Genomic DNA, 26,765 nt, shown 5'->3' with positions numbered 1-26,765 from the left:
TGCAAGGAGATCCAACCAGTCCATTCTGAAGGAGATCAGCCCTGGGATTTCTTTGGAAGGAATGATGCTAAAGCTGAAACTCCAGTACTTTGGCCACCTCATGTGAAGAGTTGACTCATTGGAAAAGACTCTGATGCTGGGAGGGATTGGGGGCAAGAGGAGAAGGGGATGACAGAGGATGAGATGGCTGGATGGCATCACTGACTCGATGGATGTGAGTCTGAATGAACTCCGGGAGTTGGTGACGGACAGGGAGGCCTGGCGTGCTGTGATTCATGGGGTTGCAAAGAGTCGGACACGACTGAGCGACTGATCTGATCTGATCTAATTATCCTTTCAATTAAGATGTTATTTTTGTCATTTATAAAATTGTAAGTATACATTTGGATCTGTTAACACACTAGTCTATATATAAATATATAAATATATCCATGGATGCATTTATTTTTTCCCTTGGATGTATTTATATGTTCCCAAGCCAATATATAGCTTTTATCACTGTAGTTTTAACATGAATTTTAATATTCAGAAAGGCAAGCTGCTATAAAGTCTGCTTTTTCAAAGTTTTTTGGCTCTTCTCAGACCTGTATTATTCCAGTACATTTTAAGATCATTTTTCCCAGTGTTAACAATTCTTAAATAGGTTTTTCATTGAAATACCACTAAATGTATTTATTAGTTTAGAAATTTTCACTTCTTATTGTTAAGTCATCTCACCTAGGGCATCATACTCTCCCCATAACTTTAGTACTTGTTGGTGTCCTTCAGATAGATTTACTCCATTGTGAATGAGATTTGTTTTTTACATTTTAACTTTTCATCCATTATAGTTGATACAAGTAAAAGCTACTAATTTTTCCATTCTTTAACCCAGAAATTCTATGTTATTAATTCTAATGAATTTTACTGGAGTCTGTTGAAATTTCTAAGTATACATTTACATCATACACAAGTGAAGATAGTTTTTATATATCATACATTACATATATATGAGATATTTCATTTTCTTACTTTATTGTAATAACTACAGCTTCTAAAACAATGTTTAATATTATGTCCATGGCGCCTCTGTCCATGGGATTCTCCAGGCAAGAATATTAGAGTGGGTATCTGTTCCCTTCTCCAGGGGATCTTCCCAATCAAGGGATCAAACCCAGGTCTCTCGCAGTGCAGGCGGAATCTTTAGCATCTGAGCCACCAGTGAAACCCAAGAATACTGGAGTGAGTAGCCTATCCTTTCTCCAGGGGATCTTACCAACTCAGGAATTAAAACCAGGGTCTCCTGCATTGCAAGAAGACTCTTCGCCATCTGAGCTACCAGGGAAGCCCAATAGCCACAGTTTCTAAAACAATGTTTAATAATATGGTGATGATGGGCATGCCTATTGTCTCTTGATTTTAATAGAAATTCTTCAGTATTTCATGGTTCATTATGATAGTCTCCTCTTGACAACTGGTTTTTATCACATTTAGTCAGTTTCCTTCTGCTTATATTTTAATCCACGTTTATTTTTAACCAGGAATATCTGATTAATTATATCAAATATCTTCTTGGTACTTATAGACAGAATCTTACAGTTTTTCTCTATTAATAAGTTCATGTAATGAACTACATCAATAGAAAAAGTTCTGCTTTAATTAGTTACCTGTAACCCACTGCTAGATACAATTTGCTAATCATTATTTAGACTTTTCCTATCCAAATTCATAACATAAATTGATCTAGGTATAACTGAAAGTTTTCTAAGTAATGCCTCAACTGATTAGGGATTTTATCTATTTTATTTGTCTGTTCAAATTATACACAGCCAAATTACATATAAACAGGAGACCTTCCTGGTGGTCCAATGGTTAAGAATCTGCCTTGCAATGCTAGGAATGCAAGTTCGATCCCTGGTCGAAGAACTAAGATCCCACATGCTGTGGAGCAACTAAGCCTGGGTGCACTGCAACTACTGAGCCCACATACCACAGAGCCCATGCTCCACAACTAGAGAGTCCACGCACCACAACAAAAGATCCTGTATGATGAAACTAAGACCCCCAAGCAGCCAAGTAAATAATAATAAAACATAAATATTTTTAATTCATATAAATGTATTCAAGTTCAGTCACTCAGTTGTGTCCGACTCTTTGAGACACCATGGACTGCAGCATGCCAGGCTTCCCTATGCATCACCAACTCCCAGACCTTGCTCAAACTCTTGTCCATGGAGTTGGTGATAACATCCAACCATTGCATCCTCTGTCCTCCCTTTCTCCTCCTGACTTCAATCTTTCCCAGCATCAGGGTCTTTTCCAGATTCTCAGTTCTTCACATGAGGTGGCCAAAGGATTGGAGCTTCAGCTTCAGCATCAGTCCTTCCAATGAATATTCAGGACTAAGTTCCTTTAGGATTGACTGGTTTGATTTCCTTGCAGTCCAAGGGACTCTCAAGAGTCTTCTCCAACACCACACTTCAAAAGCATCAATTCTTTGACACTCAGCTTTCTTTATGGTCCAACTCTCACATCCATACATGACTACTGGAAAAACCATAGCTTTGACTTGACAGACCTTTGTCGGCAAAGTAATGTCTTTGCTTTTTAATATGCTGTCTAGGTTGGTCTTAGCTTTTCTCTGAAGGAGCAAGCATCTTTTAATTTCATGGCTGCAGTCACCATCTGCAGTGATTTGGGAGCCCAAGAAAATAAAGTCTCTCACTGTTTCCATTGTTTCCCCATCGATTTGTATTCAAATGATATATAAATTGAATATATATATATATACACACATAAACATACACAGATACACACTTTCTATTTTGTATTAATCTTGGTTTTTCCTTTTATTCATTCACTGCATATAAATTATTCTGTTTTTCTATTTTCCTAATTTTAAAAGTTGAGTATTCATTTTACTAGGTTTTTATTTTTCTGTTATTTTTTGTTGTTTAGTAGCTAAATTGTGTCTGGCTCTTTGCAACCTCTGGACTCATAGCCCACAAGGCTCTTCTGTCCATGAGATTTCCCAGGGAAAGATGCTGGAGTGGGTTGCCATTTCCTTTTCCAGAGGATCTTCCTGGACCAGGGATCAAACCCACATCTCCTGCATTGGTACATGGATTCCCTACCACTGAGCCATGAGGGAAGCCCCAAAATATTTAAAGCTAACAATTTTCCTCTGTATAGAAATTTGGCTATATATTGTGATTTGTATATGCAATAATATCTTTTGCTTATTATTTTATGATTTGTAATATCAGTTTTGTTTTCCTTTGGATATGGAGTTATTTGAAATATGTTTATTTCTTAATTTTGTATGTTATTTCCCTTTCATATGGTAATTCTACACTTGGAATAAAAATGTATCCTATAAAATCATCCCTTTTTGAAGTTTGTGAAGGTTTCCTTTGTGACCAAGACTATAATAGATTTAGAAATTGTGTAATAAGTATACAAGAAAAATACATTCTATTTCTATCCAATATATTCTTATTCTTGTATTTGCACACATAAGTCTACACATTTCTATTAAACTGTTTGCTGTCACAGAAGACCCCAAGGTACCAAAATAATCTTAAGAAAGATAAAACTGGAGGTATTATGTTCCCTGATTTCAAATTATGGTACAAAGCTACAAAAGGAAAACAGTATGGTATTGGCACAAAAACAGACATACAGATTGATGGAACAGAATAGGGAGCCCGGAAATAAACCCACACATTTATGGTCATTTAATTTATGACAAAGTAGGCAAGAATATACAATAAGGAGAAGACAATCTCTTCAGTAAATGGAGTTGAGAAAACTGGACAGCTACATGCTAAAGAATCAAACTGGACTACTTTCTCATACCACATACAAAAATGAACTTAAAATAGATTAAACATTTAAATGTAAGACCTGAAACCATAAAACTTCTAGAAGAAAGCCATAAGCAGTACACTCTAACATCAGTCTTAGCAATGTATTTTTGGATGTCTCCACAGAGAAGAGAAACAAAAGCAAAAATAAATAAACTAAACTACATCAAACTAAAAGGCTTTTGCACAGTGAAAGAAAATATCAAAAAACAAGAAGACTGCCTACTGAATAGAAGAAGATATTTGTATACAATACATTTCAGGAGGGGTTAATATCCAAAATACACAAAGAACTCATATAACTTATCACACACAAAAATGTTAACGGTCAGAGGACCTAAATAGACACTTTGCCAAAGAAGATACACAGATGGCCAACAGGCACATGAAAGATGCTCAACATCACTAATCATCAGGGAAATGAAATCAAAACACAATGAGATATCACCTCATACCTGTCAGAATGGCCATTATCAAAAAGACAGCACAGAGGGCTGTCCTAAAATGGCAAGGAATAGGATGGGGAGACCACTTTCTCCCCCACAAATTCATCAAAAGATCATTTGAACGCTGAACAAATTCCACAAAACAACTTCTGAACACTGGCAGAGGACACCAGGCACCCAGAAAGACAGCCCATTCTCTTCAAAAGGAGATAGAACAAAACATAAAAGATAAAAAGAGAGACCAAAGAGTTAGGGACAGAGACCCATCCAGGAGGGAGCCCTGAGGGAGAAGAAGTTTCCAAACACCAGGAAACCCTCTCGCTAGCAGGTCTGTGGGAAGTTTTGGAATCTCACAGGGCAACATAACTCGAAGGAAAAAAAAAAACACAGATTATGCACCTAACCGCAACTCCCAGCGGAGTAGCAGCCCAGATGCTCCCATCTGCCAGCAGCGAATGGGGGCTGAACAGGGAGGCCCAGGCTGCATGCGTAGGGCAAGGACCGGGTCTGAATGCCCTGAGGTCAATCTGAGGGAGTTAACGTAAGATAGCAACCCAAACTGTGGGATAGTCAGGGAGAGAGAAAAAAGAGAGAGAGAGAACTTCCCCTCGAAAAGCTCTAAGACACAACCTGGCCCACTCACAGAGCAAAGGATTGAGCGAATACCAGAGGAGAACTAGCTGGCTGTGGACCGGCCCCTCCACCCACTGGAAGCAGAGAGGCAGGCGGGCAACAGCCAGAGCCAGAAGGTGAGAGGCAATCTCAACCCCAGAGACGGCATCCTCCACCAAACTATGAGCAGGCTCCCAGTTGCTAACCAAGACTTCCTGGGATCCTGGACGGTTGACATCCACCAGGAGGGTCACGGTAAGAGATCAGCTCACCAAAGAAGACACACAGCACACCTGAGATAGCGCTGTTGTGATGCACCCAGAAAACTGAGCGGCTGGGACTGAGGAGGTGATATGATGCACCACCCACCTGGGGAGAGTGTGCTTGCCAAACACCTGGTCACCTGAGCTGCTCGGACCTGGGAAGGGCACAAAACACAGGCCCAGCTGAGTCTGTGCCTTTGTGGAGTACCTGAGAACCTGAACCCAAGCAGCTTAGACCTGGGAAGTGCACCCAACCCAGGGCTGGCTTTAGACAGTTCCCCTGCAGAGAAACCTGGAGCCTGAGCAGTATAGACTGGAAAAGCACACACGCCACGAACGGGGGCAAACCCAGTGTAGCCCAGACACTGCGAGCACTCCCCACATATGCCAGTGATATTTGTTTGCAGTGTTCCTCCCTCCTCACAGCACAATTGAACAAGTGAGCCTAAATAAATGATCACCTTCGCCCCCTTGTGTCAGAGTGGAAATTAGACACTGAAGAAACTTGCAAACAGAGGAAGTCAAAATAAACAAAGAAGAGGGAACTGCTTTGGAAGTGACAGGTGCAATAGATTAAAACCCTGTAGTTAGCATTGGCTACATTGGAAGGGGCTTATAGACCTTGAGAAGAAGTATAAGCTGGAACAACGAACTATCTGAAACTGAACTGACCCCACACTGCCCTCAACAGCTCCGAAGAAATTTCTAGATATATTTTACTATTATCATTTTTAATATTTTTATTTTTAAGTTCTTTATTACTCCTTTAATTTTCATTTTAAAACATACTATTACCTTGCAAAGAAAATACCCTATTTATAAAGCAAATTTCATATACTTTTTTATAGTTTTTGTGATTTTTTTTAATATTGTATTTTTAAGAGTGTAACCTCTACTCTAGATTTTTAACCTGTGCTTTTTGGTATTTGTTATCAATTTTGTACCTTTAAGAATCCAATCTTCAGTACCCACTCTTACTTAGGAGTGTGATTACTGGCTTGATTTCTCTCTCCCCTTTTGACTCTCCTTTTTCTCCCCCAGGTCACCTCTATCTCCTCCCTCCCTGTTCTCTTCTCTACTTAACTCTGTGAATCTCTTTGGGGGTTCTGGGCTGTGGAAAACACTTAGGGAACTGATTACTGGCTAGACTAGTCTCTCTCCTTTTGACTGCCCCTTCTCTCCTCCTGGTCACCTCTATCTCCCCCCTCCCTCTTTTCTTCTCCATGTAACTGTGTGAACCTCTCTGGGTGTCCCTCACTGTGGAGAATCTTTTCACCATTAACCTAGATGTTTTATCGTCAGTGCTGTATGGATGGAGAAGTCTTGAGGCTACTGTAAGAATAAGATTGAAAGCCAGAGGCAGAAGGCTTAAACCCAAAACTTGAGAACACCAGCAAACTCCAAAAAGGAGAGCTCATCCAAAAACCCCCATACCTCCACTGAAACCAAGCTCCACCCAAGAGCCAACAAGTTTCAGAGCAAGATATACCAAGCTAATTCTCCAACAATGCAGGAACACACCCTGAGCATTAAAATACAGGAGGCCAAAAGTCAAACCAAACTCATAGACACCTCAAAACTCTACTGGACACTTCACTGCACTCCAGAAAGAAGAAATCCAGCTCCACCCACCAGAACACCGACACAAGCTTCCCTAACCAGGAAACCTTGACAAGCCACTCGTCCAACCCCACCCACAATGAGGAACCTCCACAATAAAGAGGAACCACAAACTTCCAGCATACATAAAGTCCACCCCAAACACAGCAATCTAAGCAAGATGAAAAGGCAGAGAAATATTCAGCAGGTAAAGGAACATGATAAATGCCCACCAAACCAAACAAAAGAGGAATAGATAGGGAGTCTACCTGAAAAAGAATTCAGAATAATGATAGTAAAAATGATCCAAAATCTTGAAAACAACCTGGAGTTACAGATAAATAGTCTGGAGACAAGGATTGAGAAGATGCAAGAAAAGTTTAACAAGGACCTAGAAGAAATAAAAAAGAGTTCATCAATAATGAATAATGCAATAAATGAGATCAAAAGCACTCTGGAGGGAACCAACAGTAGAATAACTGAGGCAGAATATAGTATAAGTGAGGTGGAAGATAGAATGGTGGAAATAAATGAAGCAGAGAAGGAAAAAAAAGAATTAAAAGAAATGAGGACAAAACCTCAGAGAATCTCTGAGACAATGTTAAATGCCCCAACATTCAAATCATAGGAGTCCCAGAAGAAGAAGACAAAAAGAAAGGCCATGAGAAAGTACTTGAGGAGATAACAGTTGAAAACTTCCCTAAAATGGGGAAGGAGATAGCCACTCAAGTCCAAGAAACCCAGAGAGTCCCAAACAGGATAAAGTGAAAGTGAAGTTGATCAGTCGTGTCTGACTCTTTGCAACCCCCTGGACTGTAGCCTACCAGGCTTCTCCGTCCATGAGATTTTTCCAGGCAAGAGTACCAGACTGGGTTGCCATTTCCTTCTCCAGGGGATCTTCCCAACCCAGGGACCGAACCTGTTTCTCCTGCATTGCAGGCAGACACTTTACCCTCTGAGCCACCAGGGAAGCATTCAAACAGGATAAACCCAAGGCAAAACACCCCAAGACACATATTAATCAAATTAATGAAGATCAAACACAAAGAACAAATATTAAAAGCAGCAAGGGAAAAAAAAAAAACAAATAACACACAAGGGGATTCCCATAAGGATAACAGCTGATCTTTCAATAGAAACTCTTCAGGCCAGAAGGGAATGGCAGGACATACTTAAAGTGATGAAAGAGAAAAACCTACAACCCAGATTACTGTACCCAGCAAGGATCTCATTCAAATATGAAGGAGAAAGCAAAAGCTTTACAGACAAGCAAAAGCTGAGAGAATTCTGCACCACCAAATCAGCTCTTCAACAAATGCTAAAGAATCTCCTCTAGACAGGAAACACAGAAAAGGTTTATAAACTCGAACCCAAAACAACAAAGTAAATGGCAAAGGGATCATACTTATCAATAATTACTTTAAATGTAAATAGGTTGGATGCCCCAACCAAAAGACAAAGACTGGCTGAATGGACACAAAAATAAGACCCTTATACATGCTGTCTACAAGAGACCCATCTCAAAACAAGGGACACATATAGACTGAAAATGAAGGGCTGGAAAACACTATTTCACCCAAATGGAGACCAAAAGAAAGCAGGAGTAGCAACACTCATATCAGATAAAATAGACTTTGAAATAAAGGCCATGAAAAGAGACAAAGAAGGACACTACATAATGATCAAAGGACCAATCCAAGAAGAAGATATAACAATTATAAATATATATGCACCTAACATATGCAATATGTAAGGCAAATGCTAACAAGTATGAAAGGGGAAATTAACAGTAACACAATAATAGTGGGAGACTTTAATACCCCCTCCTCACACTTATGGATAGATCAACTAAACAGAAAACTAGCAATGAAACACTAAATGATACAATGGATCGGTTAAACCTAATTGATATCTATAGGATATTTCACCCCAAAACAATGAATTTCACCTTTTTCTCAAATGCACACAGAACCTTCTCCAGGATAGATCATATCCTGGGCCATAAATCTAGCCTTGGTAAATTTTTAAAATTTGAAATCATCTCAAGTGTCTTTTCTGATCACAATGTGGTAAGATTAGATGTCAAATACCAGAAGGAAAAAAAAAAAAACTATTACAAATACAAACATATGGAGGCTAAAAAACACGTTTCTGAATAACCAACAAATCACAGAAGAAATCAAAATATGTGTAGAAATGAATGAAAATGAAAATACAACAACCCAAAACCTATGGGATTCAGTAAAAGCAGTGCTAAGGGGAAGGTTCATAGCAATACAAGCTTACCTCAAGAAACAGGAGAAAAATCAAATAAATAACCTAACTCTACACCTAAAGCAACTAGAAAAAGAAGAAATGAAGAACCCCAAGGTTAGTAGAAGGAAAGAAATCATAAAAATTGGGGCAGAAATAAATGAAAAAGAAACAAAGGAGACCATAGCAAAAATCAACAAAGCTAAAAGCTAGTTCTTTGAGAAGATAAATAGAAAAACCATTAGCTAGATTTATCAAGAAAAAAAGGGAGAAAAACCAAATCAACAAAATTAGAAGTGAAAGTGTAGAAATCACAACAGACAACACAGAAATACAAAGGATCATAAGAAACTACTATCAGCAACTATATGCCAATAAAATGGACAACTTGGACAAAATGGAAAAATTCTTAGAAAAGTATAACTTTCCAAAGCTGAACCAGGAAAAAGTAGAAAATTTTAACAGACCCATCACAAGCACAGAAATTGAAACTGTAATCAGAAATCTTCCAACAAACAAAAACCCAGGACCAGATGGCTTCACAGCTGAATTCTACCAAAAATTTAGAGAAGAGCTAACACCTATCCTACTCAAACTCTTCCAGAAAACTGCAGAGGAAGGTAAACTTCCAAATTCATTCTATGAGGCCACCATCACCCTAATACCAAAACCAGACACAGATGCCACAAACAAAAAAAAAGAAAAGTACAGGCTATTATCACTGATGAACATAGATGCAAAAATCCTTAACAAAATTCTAGCAAACAGAATCCAACAACATATTTAAAAAATCATACATTATGACCAGGTGGGCTTTATCCCAGGGATGCATGGATTCTTCAATATTCGCAAATCAATCAATGTGATACACCCCAGTAACAAATTGAAAAATAAAAACCATATGATTATCTCAATAGATGCAGAGAAAGCCTTTGACAAAATTCACACCCAATTATGATTTTAAAAAACCCTCCAGAAAGCAGACATAGAAGGAACATACCTCAACATAATAAAAGCCATTTATGATAAACCCACAGCAAACATTATCCTCAGTGGTGAAAAAATGGTGAAAAATTGAAAGCATTTCCCCTAAAGTCAGGAACAAGACAAAGGTGCCCACTCTCACCACAACTATTCAACATAGTTTTGGAAGTTTTAGCCACAGCAATCAGAGAAGAAAAAGAATCAAAGGAATCCAGATTGAAAAAGAAGTAAAACTCTCATTGTTTGCAGATGACATGATCCTCTACATAGAAAACCCTAAAGACTCCACCAGAAAATTACTAGAGCTAATCAATGAATATAGTAAAGTTGCAGGATATAAAATTAATACACAGAAATCCCTTGCATTCTTTATACACTAACAATGAGTAAACAGAAAGAGAAATTAAGGAAACAATTCCATTCACCATTGCAATGAAAAAAATAAAATACTTAGGAATAAATCTACCTAAAGAAACAAAAGACCTATACATAGAAAAATATAAAACACTGATGAAAGAAATCAAAGAGGACACAAATAGATGGAGAAATACACCATGTTCATGGATTGGAAGAATCAATATAGTGAAAATGAGTATACTATCCAAAGCAATCTACAGATTCAATGCAATCCTTATCAAGCTACCAGTGGTATTTTTCACAGAACTAGAACAAATAATTTCACAATTTGTGTGGAAATACAAAAAACCTCGAATAGCCAAAGCAATCTTGAGAAAGAAGAATGGAACTGGAGGAATCAACCTGCCTGACTTCAGACTATATTACAAAGCTACAGTCATCAGGACAGTATGGTACTGGCACAAAGACAGAAATATAGATCAATGGAACAAAATAGAAAGCCCAGAAATAAATCCATGCACCTATGGACACCTTATCTTTGACAAAGGAGGCAAGCATATACAATGGAGAAAAGACAATCTCTTTAACAAGTGGTGCTAGGAAAACTGGTCAACCACTTGTAAAAGAATGAAACTAGAACACTTTCTAACACCATACACAAAAATAAACTCAAAATGGATTAAAGATCTAAATGTAAGACCAGAAACTATAAAACTCTTAGAGGAAAACAGGCAAAACACTCTGACATAAGTCATAGCAGGATCCTCTATGACCCACCTCCCAGAATATTGGAAATAAAAGCAAAAATAAGCAAATAAGACCTAATTAAGCTTAAAAGTTTTTGCACAATGAAGGAAACTATAAGCAAGGTGAAAAGACAACCTTCAGAATGGGAGAAAATAACAGTAAATGAAGCAATTGACAAAGAATAATCTCAAAAACATACAAGCAGTTCCTGCAGCTCAATTCCAGAAAAATAAACGACCCAATCAAAAACTGGGCCAAAGAACTAAACAGACATTTTTCCAAAGAAGACATACAGATGGCTAAAAAACACATGAAAAGATGCTCAACATCACTCATTATCAGAGAAATGCAAATCAAAACCACAATGAGGTACCATCTCACACTGATCAGGATGGCTGCTATCAAAAAGTCTACAAACAATAAATGCTGGAGAGGGTGCAGAGCAAAAGGAACCCTCTAACACTGTTGTGGGAATGCAAACTAGTACAGCCACTATGGAGAACAGTGTGGAGATTCCTTCAGAAACTGGAAATAGAACTACCATATGACCCAGCAATCCCACTGCTGGGCATACACATCGAGGAAACCAGAATTGAAAGAGACACGTGTACCCCAATGTTCATCGCAGCACTGTTTACAATAGCTAGGACATGGAAGCAACCTAGATGTCCATCAGCAGATGAATGGATAAGAAAGCTTATACATACACATATACTTATACATATACACAATAGAATATTACTCAGCTATTAAAAAGAATGCATTTGAATCAGTTCTAATGAAGTGGATGAAACTGGAGCCTATTATACAGATTGAAGTAAGTCAGAAAGAAAAACATCAATACAGTATATTAACACATATAGACGGAGAAGGCAATGGCACCCCACTCCAGTACTCTTGCCTGGAAAATCCCATGGATGGAGGAGCCTGGGAGGCTGCAACCCATGGGGTCGCGAAGAGTTGAACACGACTGAGTGACTTCACTTTCACTTTTCACTTTTCACTTTCATGCATTGGAGAAGGAAATGGCAACCCACTCCAGTGTTCTTGCCTGGAGAATCCCAGGGACGGGGGAGCCTGGTGGGCTGCCGTCTATGGGGTTGCACAGAGTCGGACACGACTGGAGTGACTTAGCAGCAACACATATAGATGGAATTTAGAAAGATGGTAACAATGACTGTATATATGAGACAGCAAAAGAGACACAGATTTAAAGAACACTTTTGGACTCTGTGGGAGAAGGTGAGAGTGGGATGATTTGAGAGAATAGCATTGAAACATGTATATTATCATACATGCAATAGGTACCAGTCCAGGTTTGATGCATGAAACAGAGTGCTCAGGGCTGATGCACTGAGATAACCCTGAGGAATGGGATGGGGAAGGAGGTGGGAGGGAGGTTCAGGATTGGGAACACATGTACACCCATGGCTGATTCACGTGAATGTATGGCAAAAAAAAACCCACAATATTCTAAAGTTTAAAAAATAAAAAAGACAACATATAACAAGTATTGGTGAAAATATGGAGAAAAGAGAACGCTCATGCACCATTGACAAAAATGCAAATTGTTACAGCTACTAGGGAAGAAAGTATGGTGAGTCCTCAAAAAATTCAAGATAGAACTGCCATACTATCCATCAGTGGTACTCCTGAGTATTTATCTGAAGAACATGAAAACACTAATCTGAAAAAAATATATGCACTTCAATGTTCATTGCAGCATTATTTACAATAGCCAAAATATCAAAGCAACCTAAGTGTTCTTAAATAGGTGAGTAAATAAAGAAGATATTATATATATATATATATATATATATATATATATATATTCCATATATATGTGGAATATTATACCATCATATAAAAATAATTAGGACTTCCCTGTAGCCCATATGGTAAAGAATTTGTCTTCTATGCAGGAGACCAGGCTTGATCCCTGGGTGGGGAAGATCCTCTGGAGAAGGGAATGGTGATCCACTCCTATGTATACTTGCCTGGAGAATCCCATGGACACAGAAGCCCAGTGGGCTACAGTCCATGGGGTCGCAAAGAGCTGGACATGACTGAGCAACTAACACACAACACACACATATAAAAGAATGGAATTTGCAAGTGCATGGATGGACCTAGAGGGTATTACGCTAACTGAAATAAGTCAGACAGAAAAAGACAAGTACTGTATGATACCATTCATATGTGGAATCTAAAAAGCAAAACAAATGAACAAACATAACCGAACAGAAGCAGAGTCATAAATATGTAGTGGTTGCCAGAGTGGAGAAGGATGGAGGGAGGAAATAAACAACTGAGGGAGATTAAGACATACACACTTTAAGTCACAAAATTGATGAATCACTGTTATGAAACATATAATATAGGGAATACAGTCAATAATTATGTAATATCTTTGTATGGTAACTAAATTTATTATGGTGATCATTTTGAAATGTCCTGAAATAATGAATCACTATGTTGTACAATGGGAACTAATGTAGTGTTGTTGGTTAATTATATTTCAAAAACAAATAAACAAACTCATAGGGGAAAAAAATGTGTTTACCAGAGGCAGCGGGTGGGGAGAAGTGAACCGGATGATGATGGACAAAACGTACAAATTTCCAATGACAAGATAAATAAGAACTATAGATGTATTATACAACATGATAATATAATTAACATAGCTGTATGTTATATATGAAAAATGTTAAAAAAGTAAATCCTAAGAATTCTCACACAAGGAAAACAATTTCTTTTCTAGTTCTTCAATTTGGTATCTATACAAAATAATGGATGTTCACTAAACTTACTGTGGTTCATTTCATGATGCATGTAAATGATTATGCTGTATACATTAAATTCTAGCACTATATGTCAATTATATCCCAATAAAACTGGAAGAATTTTTTTTAATTTTAAGATTTTTTAAAAATTAATTTTGCTAATTACATTTGTTTGTATGCTTAAAAGAGTACCTAATATGTAAGAAATGCAATGTATGTATTGAAAGGTATGTTTTTAACAAGTTTTCTCTAGGGGTTTCTGGTTTATGTATTTGACTGCCATGTACTATGATCCACAAAGATCCATGACTACTATATTTTCTTCATATATTTTTACCATTTTTCTTTATATAATACCTCTTTTACTTCATTATCACTTTTGGTCTTTAATTCCTCTGAGAGCCAATATTCCCGCTTTCTTTTTGTTTATGCCCTTCATTTCAAGTTTTCTTTGAGTTATTGTTTTATTGTTATAAATAACATATCTCAATCTTCACTAAAATCTAATTTCACTGACGACTGTAATTCTGTTATAGGAAAGTAATCTACAGACACTCAAACAGACAATGATTATAAACTCTAGGTGAAATTTAAAAAACAAATTTTCTATAAGACATAAGTTAAAGGAAAAATAAAAAGCTAGATGATTCAAGAGGAAGTTGACACTTGAAAGATGAGAATGATTTGTACCCTTATGCTCACAGCCACATTATTAACAAAGGCTAAGAACTGGAGACAATCCAAATACCATCAGTGGGTGAATGGAATATATAATGGAATGTTATTCAGCCTTAAAAAAAAAAAAAGAAAATCCTGACACAAGCCTGTCACAAAAAGACAACTACCATTTGATTTCACTCATATGAGGAGTCTAAAATGGAAAAATTCACAGAAACAAAAAGAAAAATGGTGGTTACTAGGGACTGAGAATAAGGAAAAATGGGGAGTATTATGAATATAAGACTTTCAGTCTTACAAAATGAAAAGTCCTGGAGGTCTTTTGCACTGCAATGTAAATATAGTTAACACTACTGAGCAGTAATTTTTTTTTAATATTTTTTAAGAAAGTAGGAATAGCACCGAGTAAGTTGCCATTCTCAAGGCTTGAACCTGAAAGTAAGCAAATCTTGTGAGAAACATAAAACCACAACAGCAAATTCACAGGTTTTTTTTTTTTTTCTTGTCTGAAAAATCAAAAAACCTGAATTTGGGGCAACCACAGCCCCTGGAAAATCAAGACAGAATCTTGGACAGGAGAGAGGCAAATGGAGAGGGCCCCAAATTCTGTTTATAAACTCTGCCAAAATCCTCAACTGAGCCCAGAATAATGTGTGCATATGACTGGTTTCAGCTAAAGAAAAAGTAATTCAGATTTAAGCTGCTACTAGAAACATAGTGTTTGCAATCTGAGTACAACAAAGTAAATGCCCTACTGAAGCCAAAAAAAATCAACATTTTTCAGAGGAATGTAACAAAATACAGTCTGCACAACACAATATTCACTATGTCCAAGTATCCAAAACCCTTGAAGTATAAAGAACAAGGAAAATGTGACCCATCCCCAAAAAGAAAAAAGAATAGAGACTGAATCCAGAAAGAAGCCAGATGTCGGAATTAGCAGACAAGGAATTTTAAAAGCAGCTAATAAGACTATGGGCTTCCCTGGTGGCTCAGAGGTTAAAGCATCTGCCTACAATGCGGGAGACCTGGGTTTGATCCCTGGGTCAGGAAGATCCCCTGGAGAAGGAAACGGCAACCCACTCCAGTATTCTTGCCTGGAGAATCCCATGGACGGAGGAGCCTGGTGGGCTACAGTCCACGGGGTCGCCAAGAGTTGGACATGACTGAGCGAGCAACTTAACTTAATAAGACTATACTCAAAGATGTAAAGGAAAATATTCCTACAGTGATGAAACAATTGGAAATATCAGCAGAGAAATAAAAACTGTAAACAGCAAACAAATGGGACATTCTAGAATGTAAAAAAAAGTACAATATCTGAAATTTAAGCGTCACTAGACTAAATGCAAAATAAAGATGACAGAGGAAAAAGTAAGTAAACTTAAAGATAGACAAACAGAAATTATACAATTTGAAGACTGGAGAAAAACAAGGGTTAAAAAGAAGCTTCAGGGAAATAAAGGAAATATAGGATAATGACAAAAGACTTAAAATATATGGAGTTAGACTGTCAGAAGGGGAGATGAGAAAAAATGGGGCAGAAATAATATTTGAAACTATAATGGCTAAAATCTTCCTAAATTTGGTCAAAAAATTTATAGATTCCACATTAATTCTTCCAATCCATGAACACAGAATATCTTTCCATTTATTTATTTATTCCATTTATTATTTATTCGATTTCTTCCAACAATGTCTTACTGTTCTCAGTGCATAGGTAATGTACCCCTTTGCTCAAATGTATTCTTAGGTATTTTACTTTTTGCTGCAATTGCAATGGAATTGTTTTCTTAATTTCTTTTTCTGCTGGCTCTTTGTTAGCATATATAACAAAATTTCCTGCCAGCTGCACTATTTTTATCATAATTCTCATCAAGTCTTTCAAATTTGAAAATGAACAGTAATGAATTAACCACAGTCATTTTAAGTCTTTTGTCACACACAGATATTTTTCTTAGCTTCCCTGAAAGCCTTTGTAATCAGCTACAAACCATCGTGCTTAATCTACTATGTAGAATGACTACTCAGAGTGCCACAGAAAAGGATTTGACGTCGAGTGCTGTGGAGTAGAGGCTTCTGATAGCATCAGTTAGAGACCATATGACTGGACTGAGTCAGAATTTCCAAAATTCTAGTTGAGATGTAGATGGATTCCTGAGGCTTCTAAACTCGGATCCAGTGGAATTAAGAGCTAATTACATAGGACAGAATGAATCAATGAGGTATGACTGTAGTTTTTGCTTGGAATATTGTTGATTTTTTTTAATGTTTTATTTTCTGGATGTGTAAGGAAGCCCTGTTTTTTCTCTTAAGTATTTTATAAATTTTGACATTGTAGTAGATGCTACTTTTGTACATTGAAATCAAACATTTGTAAATAACATTCTCTCTGATTCCTCCAGAATTCAAAAATTCTAATTGAATCTTTTTACTTTTTACAATATAGTTATTTGCCTAGGTTCAGTAAGAATGTATATTCCTTGTTACGAAGGCATAATTGGAAACTGGTTATGCAACCAAAGCCTTGCTTCTGTGTTATTAAGGACGAGGCTCACTGAGCATAGGCAAAACATTCTCTGACATAAATCATATAAATGTCTTGGGTTGGCCTCCCAAGGCAATAGAAATAAAAACAAAAATAAACAAATGGAACCTAACCAAACTTATAAGCTTTTTCTCAGGAAAGGAAAAAAAAAAGACAACCTATAAAATAGGAGAAAATATTTGCAAATGATACAGTTGACAAGGGCTTAATCTCCAAAATATACGGACAACTTAATTGAAAAATGGGTATAAGACCTTAATAGACACTCTCAAAAGAAAATGTACAGATGACCAGTAGGCACATGAAAAAATTACTAATTATTTAGCTCAACATTACTAATTATCAGAGAGATGCAAATCAAAACTGCAAGGTACCACCTCACAGGGGTCAGAATGGCCACCACTGAAAAGTCTACAAATTACAAATGCTGGAGATGGTCTGGAGAAAAGGGAACTCTCCTACACTGTTGGTGGGAATGCAAGTTAGTGTGGCCACTACAGAAAACAGTATGGAGGTTCCTCAGAAAACAGTATGGAGGTTCCTCAGAAAACTAAAAATAGAATTATCATATGATCCCACTTCTGGGCATATACCCAGACAAAACTATAATTCAAAAAGATACATGCACCCCTATGTTTATAACAGCACTATTCACAATAGTCAAGACATGGAAACAACCTAAACCTATCAAATGTCCATTGATAGATGAATGGGTAATGATGTGGTGCATATATACAGTAGAATACTACTCGGCCATAAAAAAGAATGAACCTACCTACAAAACAGGAATAGACTCACAGACCTAGAGATCAGGGTTGTGGTTGCCAAGGCAGAGAGAGAGGGGGGAAAGGGATGGACTGGGAGTTTGGGGCTGGTTGATGCAAACTATTACATTGAGAATGGAGAAACAACAAGGTCCTACTGTATAGCACAGGAAACTATATCCAATCTCTGGGGATAAACCGTAATGGAAAGGAACATTTTAAAAGAATGTAGATATGTATATACCTAGGTCACTTTGCAGCAGAGATTGGCACAACATTGTAAATCGACTATACTTCAATTAAAAATAAAATAGAAGAATGATGCTCATTGAATCAGATATGACCAGATGCCTGTGAAGAACTAAGGTTGACTTTACAGGGACAGTGCTTACTCACAAAGCTCTCTTAGGAAAACCAGCCCTGTACTTGGCCTGGAACAGCCTGCCTAAGACAAAAAACCAGTTCTGCAAGCAATAATGCTGCTTATAATGCTGAATATCATTTTATAAGTATACATTTTCTCCACAATAGTCAAGAATGTCTATTTTTAGCTTAAGCAAGATTGATTTCTTTGCTGACACTTCTCCACGATGTTGTTTACTACAAAATGATACTGTGACAAATAATATCATTTCCATAAATCATCAAGTGTCTGTCTTCCCAAAGGAGACTTGAAGGACTTTGCCAGGGTGCACACACATAAACACTGAGCAATAGTGACAGCAACGAAGGTTCTAGCTCAAACTGCACTGCAAATAGTGGGGTCCCTTTGTGGTGGCTCAAATGGTAAAGAATCTGCCTGCAATACATCTCTTTGCTGTCCAACATGCTCATTGCTGATTCAGTCCATCAGCAATTCTTACCAGCATTCTTCCTTCAGAACAGGCACTAAAGTCATCCACTTCTGTACCATTCTATCCCCACCACCCTAATCCAAGCCACCAGGACATCTGTAGTCATTCATCCCACTTCAATCCATTCATCCTGTTGTAGTCAAAAGAGTTCTAAGAAGGAAATAAGATCACTTTATTCCTCTGCTTGAAAACCCTTATGTCTTCACACACCTAAGATAGACTCCAGAGCACCCCAGTAAGCCACAGGCTGCTCACTTGCCACCCCTGCATCCCATGTATCTGTTCCCCTCACTCCAGGGACTCAGGCCTCATGGCCATCAAGCAGGTCTTCTCCAAGCTCTATGCTGCCTCAGGGCCTTTGCACTTGCTCTTACCTTTCCCTGAAACACTCTTCCCTGCACCCTTCCTTTCCTTTTCAAGATCCCAGGGACCTGAGTGTCCCCACCAAGAAATATATCCTAACACTAAGGCACCATCTCTTAAACATACTAGCTAAACTAATGTGACTCCGTTAACAAACTCTTTCATCAAATAAAAAAGATTGAATTGTGTGTAATAACTTTTAGCACTTTTTTTAAGCTGTTAATAAAATGTATGAAATATGTTGCATTTAAGTTGACCAAAGCCAGAAAGGTGTTTCATTATCTTAACAGGAGGCTTTATCCTCCTATAGAACCATTAGCCATCTGGGAAATCTACATTACCATTTGGAGACAGAATCTGTTAAACTTCATAAAAGAGACCTCAGGCATTATTACCTGAAGAATGCAGACACATGGAAGACAGCACACCCACATGCCTCTGAGACACACCCATCTCTGTAAGGTAATCCTTTCGGGGGAGCTCAGAATTTACTTGTGCAAGAATTAACTTTCACAAAAATCTCTTTTGAAATGAAGCAGGGCACAAACAAATTAACTAAGAAATAAATGAATTAGATAAATGTGTGCTTGTCTTGTATCTATGTCATGTATGAGATGCTTGGTAGAGGTAAGGGTTTCAATGAAAGTAAAGAATAAAGCCAGATGATCTCCATCAAACATTCAAATTCATGGTACTTGTTTTATTAGCATAATTCTTTATTTCAATGATATTAATACATAATTAAAGATGAAACAACACCAGAGGGGGGGGAAAAACCTTATGAAATTTATTTACGAGTCTAGATCATACTTTTTCCCTCCTTACCAGATACAAAAAGGCAAAATTCAATTTATTTTAAACAGAAATAATAGAAGAGTATATATCACTATAAAATTAACTAACATAAGCTGTTGTGAAAAATTCACAACAAAATAATTTCATAGATATAACCTGAGAATTTATATTTTTACATATTCAATTAACACCCTTAAAATTATTGAATGCAATATTTCTTAACTTAGGTATTGTAAAACTTATTATAACTAGGTATAAACCTCAAAAATAATAAAAGTATAGTTCTGAAATATGTTTCAGTACAACCCATGCATATCTCTGCATAAGAAAAAGAAGTATATTGCAATCATGTTAATTTAAAGATCATTATTTATTTAACAGTCTCGGATGCTGATCTTATCCTCACTTATGACCTATATCGAACCCCATGGGGGTGCTCAAGCTTACCTTTGAGCCTGGAGGGGGAGCCAAGCCAAGGAAGGAATAAATAATATTCTCTTCTTTTGCAGAAAAGAAAGAGTCAAAATCCTTGAAGCAAAGAAAAAGAATGATTAAACCCAATACACACTTGTGAGCCAGTACATTGACCTAAGTTAATCTTTCTTATTTATTAGTCATAAAGTGAGGAGCTAACACAAAAGTTTATTCGCTTTGCCAAAGATGATAAATCCCCAAATTTGGGAAATTGAACCATGAAGTTTACATTTGTTTTTACACGCCTTCATTGTGCCTGTTATAGTATAGTGAGAACACACACACACGGAGTATCCCGGCTCAGGAATTACTGACAAGACTCAAACATACATTGGCAGTCTTGCTACTGCCTACCCTCTCCTGACATGTGTTAAGAGTTTAAAACCAAAGACAGTCCACCTATGTTAAGAAGAAAATTTTATGTAATTCCTGTGTGTTCATCTTATCCAAAGCTTTGCTTTTTTCCTACCTGTCACCCTGATTCTCTGTGATTATTTTCTTCTTTTGTACTGAATGTATTTTTGTAAGCTGCCTCATATCTTAAGGGAAATATCACATACTGTGAGTGAGTCTTTGGTATTAAAAATACTCATTGATTCCCAGAACACACACTTACTAGTTGTTGCTAAAGATTACATGATAGGATGCATTAGTAGTAGTAGTACTAGTAAGTTGTCGTTGTTCAGTCACTAAGTCATGTCTGCCTGTTTGTGACCCCATGGACTGCAGCACGCAGGCTCCTCTGTTCTACACTATTTCCTGGAATTTGCTCAAATTCATGTCCATTGAGTCAGTGATGTTACTCAACCATCTCATCCTCTGCCAACCCCCTTCTCCTTCTACCTTCAATCTTTCCCAACGTCAGGGTCTTTTCCAATCAGTCAGCTCTTCACATCAGGAGGCCAAAAGTATTGGAGCTTCAGCTTCAGCATTGGTCCTACCAATGAATATCAAGGACTGATTTCCTTTAAGATGGACTGGTTTGCTCTTCACATCAGGAGACCAAAAGTATTGGAGCTTCAGCTTCAGCATTGGTCCTACCAATGAATATCAAGGACTGATTTCCTTTAGGATGGACTGGTTTGATCTCCTTGCAGTCCAAGGGACTTTCCAAAGTCTTCTCCAACACCACAGTTCAAAAACATGTATTCTTCAGCACTCAGCTTTCTTTATGGTCCAGCTCTCACACCTGTACATGACTACTGGAAAAACCATAGCTTTGACTAGATGGAACTTTGTTGCAAAGTAATGTCTCTGCTTTTCAATATGCTGTCTAGGTTTGTCATATCTTTTCTTCCAAAGAGCAAGCGTCTTTTAATTTCATGGCTGCAGTCACCATCCACAGTGATTTTGGAGCCCAAGAAAATAAAGTCTCTCACTAACATGCAAATTTTCCCAGATATCTCTTGCTAAATTTTGGATGGATTTCACAATTTTTTGCTCTTAACAACATATATATATATATGTGTGTGTGTGTGCTTATACATATATATATATATATAAGCCTGTACATATGTGTGTGTGTATATATATATATATAACATGTATATATATAACTGCTAAGTCGCTTCAGTCGTGTCTGACACTGTGTGACCCCATAGACGGAAGCCCACCAGGCTCCCCCATCCCTGGGATTCTCCAGGCAAGAACACTGGAGTGGGTTGCCATTTCCTTCTCCAATGCATGAAAGTGAAAAGTGAAAGGGAAGTTGCTCAGTCATGTCCGACTCCTAGGGACCCCATGGACTACAGCCTACCAGGCTCCTCCATCCATGGGATTTTCCAGGCAAGAGTACTGGAGTGGGGTGCCATTGCCTTCTCCGATATATATAACTAATATATATTTATATATATTAAACTAATGTATAATACTTTATCAAGCCCATCTTTGCATGAAATGTTCCCTTGGTATCTTTAATTTTCTTGAAGAGATCTCTAGTCTTTCCCATTCTGTTGTTTTCCTCTATTTCTTTGCATTGATCGCTGAGGAAGGCTTTCTTATCTCTTCTTGCTATTCTTTGGAACTCTGCATTCAGATGCTTATATATTTCATTTTCTCCTTTGCTTTTTGCTTCTCTTCTTTTCACAGCTATTTGTAAGGCCTCCGCAGACAGCCATTTTGCTTTTTTGCATTTCTTTTCCATGGGGATGGTCTTGATCCCTGTCTCCTGTACAATATCACGAACCTCATTTCATAGTTCATCAGGCACTCTATCAGATCTAGGCCCTTAAATCTATTTCTCACTTTCAGTGTATAATCATAAGGGATTTGATTTAGGTCATACCTGAATGGTCTAGTGGTTTTCCCTACTTTCTTCAATTTAAGTCTGAATTTGGTAATAAGGAGTTCATGATCTGAGCCACAGTCAGCTCCTGGTCTTGTTTTTGTTGATTGTATAGAGCTTCTCCATCTTTGGCTGCAAAGAATATAATCAATCTGATTTCCGTGTTGATCATGTGGAAGATTCTTCAAGAGATGGGAATACCAGACCATTTGACCTGCCTCTTGAGAAATCTGTATGCAGGTCAGGAAGCAACAGTTAGAACTGGACATGGAACAACAGACTGGTTCCAAATAGGAAAAGGAGTACATCAAGGCTGTATATTGTCACCCTGCTTATTTAACTTATATGCAGAGTACATCATGAGAAACGCTGGGCTGGAAGAAACACAAGCTGGAATCAAGATTGCCAGGAGAAATATCAATAACCTCAGATATGCAGATGACACCACCCTTAGGGCAGAAAGTGAAGAGGAACTAAAAAGCCTCTTGATGAAAGTGAAAGTGGAGAGTGAAAAAGTTGGCTTAAAGTTCAACATTCAGAAAACGAAGATCATGGCATCTGGTCCCATCACTTCATGGGAAATAGATGGGGAAACAGGGGAAACAGTGTCAGACTTTATTTTTTTGGGCTACAAAATCACTGCAGATGGCAACTGCAGCCATGAAATTAAAAGATGCTTACTCCTTGGAAGGAAAGTTATGACCAACCTAGATAGCATATTGAAAAGCAGAGACATTACTTTGCCAACAAAGGTCCGTCTAGTCAAGGCTATGGTTTTTCCTGTGGTCGTGTATGGATGTGAGAGTTGGATTGTGAAGAAGGCTGAGCGCCGAAGAATTGATGCTTTTGAACTGTGGTGTTGGAGAAGACTCTTGAGAGTCCCTTGGACTGCAAGGAGATCCAACCAGTCCATTCTGAAGGAGATCAGCCCTGGGATTTCTTTGGAAGGAATGATGCTAAGGCTGAAACTCCAGTACTTTGGCCACCTCATGCAAAGAGTTGACTCACTGGAAAAGACTCTGATGCTGGGAGAGATTGGGGGCAGGAGGAGAAGGGGACGACAGAGGATGAGATGGCTGGATGGCATCACTGACTCGATGGATGTGAGTTTGAGTGAACTCCGGGAGTTGGTGATGGACAGGGAGGCCTGGCGTGCTGCGATTCATGGAGTCGCAAAGAGTCGGACACGACTGAGTGACTGAACTGAACTGAATTACTAACAAGTAGTCAAGTAGTAGTTATAGTACAGGGAACTACATTCAATATCCTGTGATAAACCATAATGGAAAGGAATATGAAAACAAATATATGTATAACTGAATCACTTTGTTATATACCAGACACTAACACAACATTGTAACTCAACTACACTTCTATAAAATAAAAAAAAAAAAAAAAGAAGAAGAAGGACTTCCCTGGTTGTCCAGTATTTGAAAATCTGCCTGCCAATCAGGGAACACCAGTTGGATCCCTGTTCCTAGTTGGGAAGATCCCACATGCCGCAGAGCCACTAAGCCCATGTGCCACCAACTACTGAAGCCCACATGCCTAGAGTCTGTGCTCGGAAACGAGAGAAGCTACCTCAGTGAGAAGCCTGTGAACCACAACTGGACGGTAGCCCCTGCTTGCCACAACTAGAGAAAGCCCGTGCACAGCAACGAAGACTGAGCTTGGCCAAAAATAGACAAATTAATTAATTTAAAAAGCAAACAAAACTTGACCATAATGGCAAAACAAAAGATAATTTTTATTAACATGTTGATATGTACACTATCAAAGTTATATGTAGATATAATAAAATTGCCATCATACAAAAATATTAAAAAATAAAACAGCGTGTTCAGTAACATCAGTGTGTTGAAAACACCCTCCCCCTGCCCTAATCAGGCAGGCATCCTGTCCCCTCTTGCAGCCCTGGGTCCCCAGACATATTTGCCTCTCTGCTGCATGGTCGAAGACCCTTTTAGCTGCGCTCAGGACCAGGCAGGCACTCCAACTCTCACATTGGTGAAAATGCACAGACTCCAACTTGGCATCAGCAGACAAGTCTGCCACTTCCTGTTAGTATTTTTCTGCCAGGCGGGTGACCTGGCCTCCACTGGGCCTGGCTTCCTGGCGGTGTCCCCTTTCTGTAGCTACAGGTTGTCTGCCATGCCCTCGAGATAACATCTTCATCTGTTCTGCCCAGAGCAGCAGGAATTCAGGCTGGCAGGGACACGATGGTACACAGAACCACCCATGACACCAGCCCTTGCACTGACCTGGTGCAGAGAAAGCCACTGCTTGCCCTTGAGGTCCCCTCCAGCTGCTGCCATCATCATTTGAGAATTCACAGAGGCCATTGAGTCAACTTAAGTGATAGCCTTATTCTGATGCTCAACATTTCTATCATGTGGAAAGATATGCTAACCATTCAGATTTATGCCATTTTATTTTTTTAAAGCAGGTTTATTACTTTATTTTTTTAATTTTTATTTTATATTGGAGTATAGTTGGTTCACAATGCTTTGTTAGTTTTAGGTGCATAGCAAAGGGATTCAGTTATACATAGACATATATCCATTCTTTTTCAGATTCTTTTCTCATATAGACTATTACAAAATATTGAGTAGATTTATGCTGGCATCCTTGACACAATGGACATGAGTTTGAGCAAATTCCAGGAGATAGTGAAGGACAGGGAAGCTTGGCGTGCTGCAGTCCATGGGGTTGTATGCAAAGAGTCAGAGACAACTTAGCAACTGAACAACTATGCCATTTCAAACCTGACACGTCCTTCAGAACTTTGAGTCTCTTTTTAAAATTGGAATCTACAATACAAATAGTCATTTTACCTACTTTCTGCAAACAAAGTCCTCTGCCTCATTAATGCCCTTTTGTTGGGAATATCCACAGATTGCAGAAAAGCAAGTTTAGCAAAGCTGCTAGTAAGAAAAATTACTAATACCTCTCTGAATGCAGAAAGAATTCAAAACAGCTAAACCTAAAATCATTTGTATGCTTATCTCATTAGAGCCGTATTTATAATAGGAAAACACATCTTAAAAATACAAGTCTTCTTTCTTAGTTGGGAAATCTTTTCTTCTTCCACAGTTAATACAGAAAGCATTGCTAGATGACAGTAAAATGAAATAAGAAATGCCTTTGAAGTTCTATTTCTATAGCAGAAAATAACTACAGAATTTTTATTCTGGGATAAACATAGGTTGAAAGAAAAGACTTCAGTATTGTCCCCACTGTAACTAGTCTTAATTGAAAAGGACAGTGAAATAAGAAAAAGTAAGAGATTTAAAATTCTACTTTCACTAGAAAAGTACTAGAAGAAAACGAGATGATTCCTTTAATGATATTAGAGTGCTGAATGATTTTCTAAACAAGACATAGAGTGCAGGGACTATAAAACATATTAATAAACTGTCTACAGAAAATAAATGTTAAGCCCTGCATTCCAAAAAAAAAAAAAAAAACTTCAAAAAGTCAAAAGACAAATAAGAAACATAGGGAAATATTTGCAACATCTATGGTAGTGAAAGGGCTACTTTCCATCATAAGCAAACATTCTCACAAGCCAATAAACATTACCTGGAACCAAACAGAAAAAGTAGAAAGTCATAGAAAAAAAACACAGAAAGCTTATAAACAGAGGAAAAGATGTTCAGCCTCTGCAATAAAGACAGAAATCCAAGTCAAAGCAGTGAGAACACATTTTTCATCTAACAAATTGATTAAGTTTGCATATAGAGTATTGTCAAAGTCACAGGAAACCAGCCACACCCAAACATAAAATGGTGCAACTACAGTCCAGATTTAATATCTATTGAAATATGAGATGCATATATGCTGTAACTCAGCACACTTCTAGGAATTTATCCTATATATATACCCAGACTGAACACAAAGTTCTGTACGTGTAAAGAGACTTCTGCAGCATCGTCTGTAGCTGAGAAGAGACGTGAAGTCGCTCAGTCGTGTCTGACTCTTTGCAACCCTAGGAACTGTAGCCTGCCAGGTTCCTCTGTCCATAGGATTTTCCAGGCAAGAATAGTGGAGTGGGTTACCATTTCCTTCTCCAGGGGATCTTCCCAACCCAGGGGTCGAATGCAGGTCTCCTGCATT

At 37.9% G+C, this 26,765-nt stretch overlaps 1 protein-coding gene across 1 annotated transcript in view; it reads right to left on the bottom strand.

Annotated features, from left to right (window-relative positions):
* SH3BGR (SH3 domain binding glutamate rich protein) overlaps nucleotides 1-26,765 on the bottom strand; it is a 72,990-nt gene that overhangs the window by 33,327 nt on the left and 12,898 nt on the right. Inside the window, exon 3 of the mRNA XM_005908622.2 lies at nucleotides 20,339-20,419. Coding sequence (XP_005908684.1) covers nucleotides 20,339-20,419 — 81 coding nt within the window. The remainder of the gene's footprint in view (nucleotides 1-20,338; nucleotides 20,420-26,765) is intronic.

The sequence above is a fragment of the Bos mutus genome, chromosome 1 (genome assembly GCF_027580195.1).
Source record: "Bos mutus isolate GX-2022 chromosome 1, NWIPB_WYAK_1.1, whole genome shotgun sequence".
NCBI classification, from domain to species: Eukaryota; Metazoa; Chordata; class Mammalia; order Artiodactyla; family Bovidae; genus Bos; species Bos mutus.
The sequence above is the reverse complement of the archived record's forward strand: the minus strand, read 5'-3'. Positions and strand labels throughout refer to the sequence as shown.